This window comes from Mastomys coucha, unplaced genomic scaffold (assembly GCF_008632895.1).
Source record: "Mastomys coucha isolate ucsf_1 unplaced genomic scaffold, UCSF_Mcou_1 pScaffold4, whole genome shotgun sequence".
Lineage (NCBI taxonomy): Eukaryota > Metazoa > Chordata > Mammalia > Rodentia > Muridae > Mastomys > Mastomys coucha.
In genome coordinates, this window is record NW_022196910.1 from 39,131,362 (window position 1) to 39,137,814 (window position 6,453).

The following is a 6,453-nucleotide window of genomic DNA, read 5'->3' on the forward strand; positions in this document are numbered from 1 at the left end:
ATATGTGTCTCTCTTACTACAAAACAAATGAGGAAGCAGATGAAAACACAGGAAGTATCCCAAATGGACATAGACTGCACAGATAAACTGCCACGCCCACTCATCACTCCAGTGGATTCCGAGTGTCAGGACTGAAAGCTTGTTCACAGATTTGAGGCGTGCAGCTTCAAAGGGAACTAGCTAGCCTCCTGGAGTTCATTTCTTGGCATTTTGGCATCTCCTAACTCAGATGTGTTCCAGATTGGTCTCTGCAAAAGTCTGTGGAGAGTTTTGGGTGCTTTCTTCGTTCAGGCATATAGGTGCCCTAAGAAATGATCCATAAATAGCTAGAATTGAGAGTAAACTTTGTTTCCTGGCCTCCACAGTGTTTCAATGATCCTAATTGATTTCCTGGCTGTTATTAGCTTGGAATTTTTACAAGGAAGTTGCCTTAGCAGACAGGGTGTCCCCAGAATTAGTAATAGAGGTCAGGCATTATTGCCTACTGATTCCCACAAGGAAGCTACCTTCTCAGACAGGGTGTCTCCAGAGATAGTAATCAGACACGATTGCTATCTGTAAACATAGTTAGAACTCTAAGAGCAGTACCACACAAGGCAGAATTGCTTTACAAACTAGAGAGTAGTCGAAAAGCTTCCTGAACTGTTTGTGTTACAATCCAAACCATTCCCAGGAGCTGCTAGAATGGGACCTCCTGGTGCTTACCTGCTTCAGACCAAGAGAGTTTGCTTAGGGCTGCCTAGATAGCCCAGTGAGGAAGAGCGAGTTGCTCTTCCAAAGGAATCATTTACACCTGCTGTTTGATCTTACTGACTTTGATGTGACCACTACCTGCCTACTTGATCCCTGACATTCGCCCTGTTTCTGTATATTTTATAAGCCTGATTTTCACTTTGTGAAAATACACTCAGATTCTGCACTTCTCTGTGTAGTTTCTGTTTGTCACTTGCCGAATTCTTTGCCCACCAGGCCAGAACTCTAATCACCCCTCGGAACGAAAGGTCCCCGCAGCAACCCAGTCCATGGCAACAAACAATGAAGTAAAAACCCAAAGGTGGAGAAATCTTTTAGCTGGCTCATCGCTTACCCAATCGATTCGCCTCTGAAACCTTTCTGGCCACAAATTTCTACTTCCTTGTACCAGGTATTGGGTGTGAAGTTGTCCTTAAGCCCGGGTCTATCCATAAGCGTTCATGCCACTACCATGATATTTGACACATGTTGCCTGGAATGTTCATTGTGACCTATCCAGGACCCAGAGCTCAACAGGACTTCCAGCCTTAATTATCCCCAGCATTCTTAGTCCAAGTTCTGCCATTACAGAAGCTAGGTGGGAGGGAATAGGCACTTTGGGCCCAGTCAGTCCTAGCTTTGTTTCTCTAAGTCTGTCAGCCAAAGCATGCAATATTTATAGCAATAGAGTCTTTAGACATTCGGTTCCGAAATGCAACTAACAATCATGGCCTTTGTTTCAGTGGTCTTTAAGGCTTCTGTAACCAATGCCTATGAGGAAAGCACAAGGTATACTAGCACCCAGGTTACCAGTTGTCTTAGTTAGGGGAACTATTGATTCAATGACACACAAAACTGACTCGAGGAGGAGAGGGTTTGCTTTGCTGACTCCACAGCATTAGTCAGCATCGAAGGAAGTCAGAGCAGGAACTCAAAACAGGGCGGGAACCTGGAGGCATGAGCAGCGGTGGTGGAGAGGTACTGCTTACTGGCTTACAAGTCCCTCAGGGCTTGCCCAGCCTGCATTCTTATAGAAGCCAGGGCACCACCCACAATGGGCTAGGCCCTCCCCCATCAATCACTAATTAAGAAAATGCCTTACAGTTGGATCTTATGGGACTATGTTCTCAATTGATGGTCCCTCTTCTTGGATGGCTCTAGCTTGTATCAAGTTGACATAAAAACCAGCTGGCAAGCCAAATAATCACCTCTGTGGCTTCTAGGAGCATCTGTTGTTATCTTTTGGATACTCTTTAACATGTGCAGGCACCATCTACTGCAAACTTTCCCCCATTATCCTTGATGGTTATCACTTGTGTCTTTCTGAACCATACAGGGAATATGGCAGCAACACCTGGCTTTCTGCATCATGTGGTTTAAGCCCCTATGCTCTCTTCTGACGTAATCGCCTGTCTCTTAACCGAATCTCCAAATCAGTAAAATGCTCAGGGGTTAGTCTTATGCAGAGGCTGGGCATAACATGATGTAAAGTCCTGTGCTACCCCAAAACGAACAGTGAGAGTGTGGACATAATCCTTGGGGAGGGACTTTAAGCTCCATTCATCCCTAGAAACGTCAGTTTATCAACCAAGCTGAAAATGACAGACAACCTTGGCCACCTCTGCAGGGCTAGAAAGGTTCTCATCCTGAGAGACCTTCCTTAGCAGGTTTGCGGTCAGAAGTAACCTCACCCATTGGCCACCTGTTTCACTCTTAGACTGAATTGCTGGTCTGGCCTTAAGTCCCTCCACAGGCTGACCAAGTGTTTAGTTGCCCATCAGATTTGTCCTTAGGGACTCTGGCTAGGTGCAAGTCCAGCCACATCTGTATTCAGAAAATGTGGAAAGGTGCTTTGCCTGGCTTCCTCTCCTTTCATTGCTCTCCCAGGTCTAGCACCTCGTGCATTGCATTTTACATGCTGACTCAAAATGGTTGGATTGGCCTGCTTCACACAGGTCCTCATAACTGACTGCCACCAGTGATTCCACCAGCCTCCCACTCAATCGATTTCTTTCTTGGGCCTCCTGTAAACACAGCCTGCCCAGGGCTGTGACCTGGTCATCATATACCACTTCTCAATACCCAGTTCCTTGAGTAGTACTCGCCCTTCTACTGTTCCCTGTCCTTGACATTCACAAGGCCCTCAGCTATGGTAAGGGGAGGCCCTAACGTCTTGTCTGAGCCAGTCTATCAGGGATTGACTGCCCCAAGACTGCCTTATTGAGAAGGCTCTGTCTCAAAAAGGGATGGCTCATTTCATATTGCTTTGCTTTTCTGCTTCTGCAGTGTTCAAACTGATCCCATCCACTCACCTGAACCACAAGACAGGTGACAAGGGGCTCCTTCACTGCTTGTTTGAAAAGTCAGATATTAAAGTCAGATGTCTCATAGAAAACAATAATGGCGTCGCAGAGTGGTTCTGAGTGTTAATAATTATGTGGAGGCACTTCTGGATGCTATCAAGTAGAATACAAATGTATGGATAACAACAGTAGATACAATCATTGTCGAAAACCATCTCTATTTCTCTACTCAGCCTTTTTTTCTTGGGATGCTGGATGAAAGCAGGTGACTTTATGATGGAAAGCACATCAATTTCTAAAATTTACATCTCTTAAAAAACAAAAGAAACAAACCAGACAATAAGACTCTAGACGCTTAGGTCAAAGGCTGGTGGAGGTCCTTGTATTTGTTTGTTGTTTTGGGGGTAACTGTCATTTTTCTGACTGTAGAACAAGCTGGGGTTTTTTGTTTGTTCGTTTTTTGTTTTGTTTTTTTGGAAACAGGGTTTCTCCATATAGCCCTGGCTGTCCTGGAACTCACTCTGTAGACCAGGCTGGCCTCGAACTCAGAAATCTGCCTGCCTCTGCCTCCCAAGTGCTGGGACTAAAAGCGTGTGCCACCACCGCCTGGCAGAACAAGCTTTAATGTGATGCTGGTCATAGAAAAATGATTAGACTTTATAAGAATAGGTTTGATATCATTTCCTGTATCTTGCCAGGCTAACATTTTATTAAATGAATTGATCAATATTACTATTCATATGCCAATTTATTTTTCCCACAACTTCTACTAAACATACTGAGTAACTATAAGTAACTTGAAATCTACTTTATTATATAAATGTAGAAGCAACTATGTTGCTTACTTACAATGAGTGATTTTTTTCCCATTTCTTGGCCCTACTTGACAAATATTACAGAAAGTCTGATGAATTACTGGCCATGGAGTAGAAATTATACATTTATCTTCTGACACAAGGGATTAGTATCGAGTAAACTATTTTCCAAGTATACATAAAATACATAAAATATAAAAAACATTTGACGTTTTGATATCACATGGAAAATACAATCACTACTGACAACTATAATAGTAATTATAAAAAAGAGCTAATATTTATCAAATGGCTCTTCTAAATTCAAAGTAGTCCTTAATGTCTTATATGGACAATTTCATTTAACTTAATACTTCAGATACTTTTAAACTCATATAAAAACTCTACACAGAGATAGAAATATGAATTATTTCTTGCTTTTATCAGATACCCTAATAAAATTTTAAGGCAACTTTTTGCTGTTGTTGCTGCTCCTATTATCTGTTCTCTGGGTCTTTAAGAGCTTAATATTTTCTGTGCAATGCAAGCCTTGCATTCACAGTGTTTTTGTTTTCCAATGTAAATTTGTTAAGTAAGTATAGACAAGGAATGAAAAAATATAATTGAGGTTTGTATATTTTGTTCTGAAAGTTCAGCATTCTATTTTTCAATATTTTGTGTTTTTTTTCCTATTGGGGGTTGGCTTCTATTGAGTTATCTTCTTCCTGCATCTCTTCCTCTCCTTCCTCCGGGGTTATTTTCTTCTTATTGTTCATCTTCTTCCAGCATCTCTTCCTCTACCTCCTCCATCACTGTTTCGTCCTCAGTTTTCAGTACCTCCTCTGAAACTTCTGCTGAAATTATCATGGGAGTTTCCACTGAGATAACTGGAAACCGGTACTGTATTATCAGAACGATGATGATACATAGCAGTAGCGATGCCAATCTCAGGAAGAGGGTAAATAGGCACAGTGGGTTACACACGAGTGGGCGGGGCTTTTCCCAAGGTGGGTACCAGAACTGGTAGTCTGTAAAAACAGAGGCAAATGAAGAAAGCTAGATTTCATGTAACATTGTTGATTTGTTTAAGAAATAAAAGAGAGCGATACGTACATGTAGCTTCATCACGATCTGTGTTACCTAGAAAAAAAAAAGACTATAAATACATATTTTTTTCTACTTCTATAGGAACTTTCCCAATAGTAGTACCACCATTTCTTCATGTTTGTAGAATCTAAGGCAGCAGTTCTCAACCTCTGGGTTGTGACCCTTTCGAGGTTGCATATCAGAGATCCCACATATCAAATACTTACATTACGATTCATAACAGCAGCAAAACGACAGCTATGAAGTAGCAATGAAATCATTTTATGGTTGGGGGTCAGCACAGCATGAGGAACTGTATTAAAGGGTCCCAGGATTGGGCATTGGGCAGGCTGAGAACCAGCGCTCTAAGGTTACCATGGCCTTTGATGTCTGCTCCAGCTAGTAGCCATGCATAAGTACACACTATGCTTTTAAAGTAGAAGTCAGTCTGGTTGGCTAGAGTAACACAGCCCTGAGCAGATATGGATTCTAGGACCTCTCAACTGAGGCACTTCTCTGCTCCTGAGGTCCTTTCCACATTAACCATGTAGAGCATCGAAGCTCTCCCATCTTTCTCTACACTGTTACTCCAAAATTGATGTGGGCTTACTCATTTCTCATGTAATTCTTATGTTTCATGGTGGTCCATCTTCATTTCTGAGACAGCCAGGCTAAGTTTACCACCTGGGTTTCATTGATTTTAGTTATTTTTTTTTCCAATGTCATAATTACATTTGAAAGGAGACAAACTCCTTCTCATCTGCTCAATTGGGTGGAGAGGGTCAATCATTTTTATTTTCCTTTTATTGACAATAGATTCTTTTCTACTTCACAATACACTTGGTTTCCACTTTCCCCTGCCTCTGCTCCTCCCAGTGCCTCCCATCTGGACCCACTCCCTTCTTAACCAATCATTCTTTTTTTTTTTTTTTCATTTAAAACAAAATATGAACATATTTATTAGGATGCTCAAAAATGAACATGTTATCACTTTCTCCATGTGAGGGAGAATACACCTGACCCATGCTGCGGGAGGAATAGGATAAGGGCTCCAAATGCTGGGCGTCAGACGGCTCCACAAGAAATCCCCATTTATGAAGGAGAGGATGTTTCCTGCTAACATTGTCTCTGCTGTAAGTTCCAGACAAATAGCCACTATTTCCACAGAATCCTTTTGAGCTGTCACTGCCTCAGATACGGGGGAGAATAAGGTTACATACATGAAAAACATGCAGGACATTAATAAGTGGTACCTGAACATAGGCCCAACATTATCAAATTCTTCAAATGATAAGGGATGGGGGACTGCTACCCACAGAAAGTTGCCCAGTGATGGTAACATTTATGGAGATCTTACATCAAAGGCACAAGGGACCAGTGCTACTGTCATCCTACCCTGCCCAGTGGAATAAGTTTGCAGATGAAAGTACATACTGTCCCTGGCTTAAGTTTCTCCTGGTTCTTCCTGTTGTTATAGGGTGACATTCTGCTTTTCACCTGTCTTAGCTGTCATTTCATCTTTTTTTTTTTTTTTTTTT

General features: G+C 41.9%; 1 protein-coding gene across 1 annotated transcript in view; it reads right to left on the reverse strand.

Annotated features, from left to right (window-relative positions):
• Positions 1-3,705: 3,705 nt before the first annotated feature.
• The window catches only part of Glipr1l2 (GLIPR1 like 2), a 26,676-nt gene continuing 23,928 nt past the window's right edge, over positions 3,706-6,453 (reverse strand). Inside the window, exons 5-6 of the mRNA XM_031349505.1 lie at positions 4,943-4,969; positions 3,706-4,857 (exon numbers count right to left, since the gene is read on the reverse strand). Coding sequence (XP_031205365.1) covers positions 4,595-4,857; positions 4,943-4,969 — 290 coding nt within the window. The 3' untranslated portion in view covers positions 3,706-4,594. The remainder of the gene's footprint in view (positions 4,858-4,942; positions 4,970-6,453) is intronic.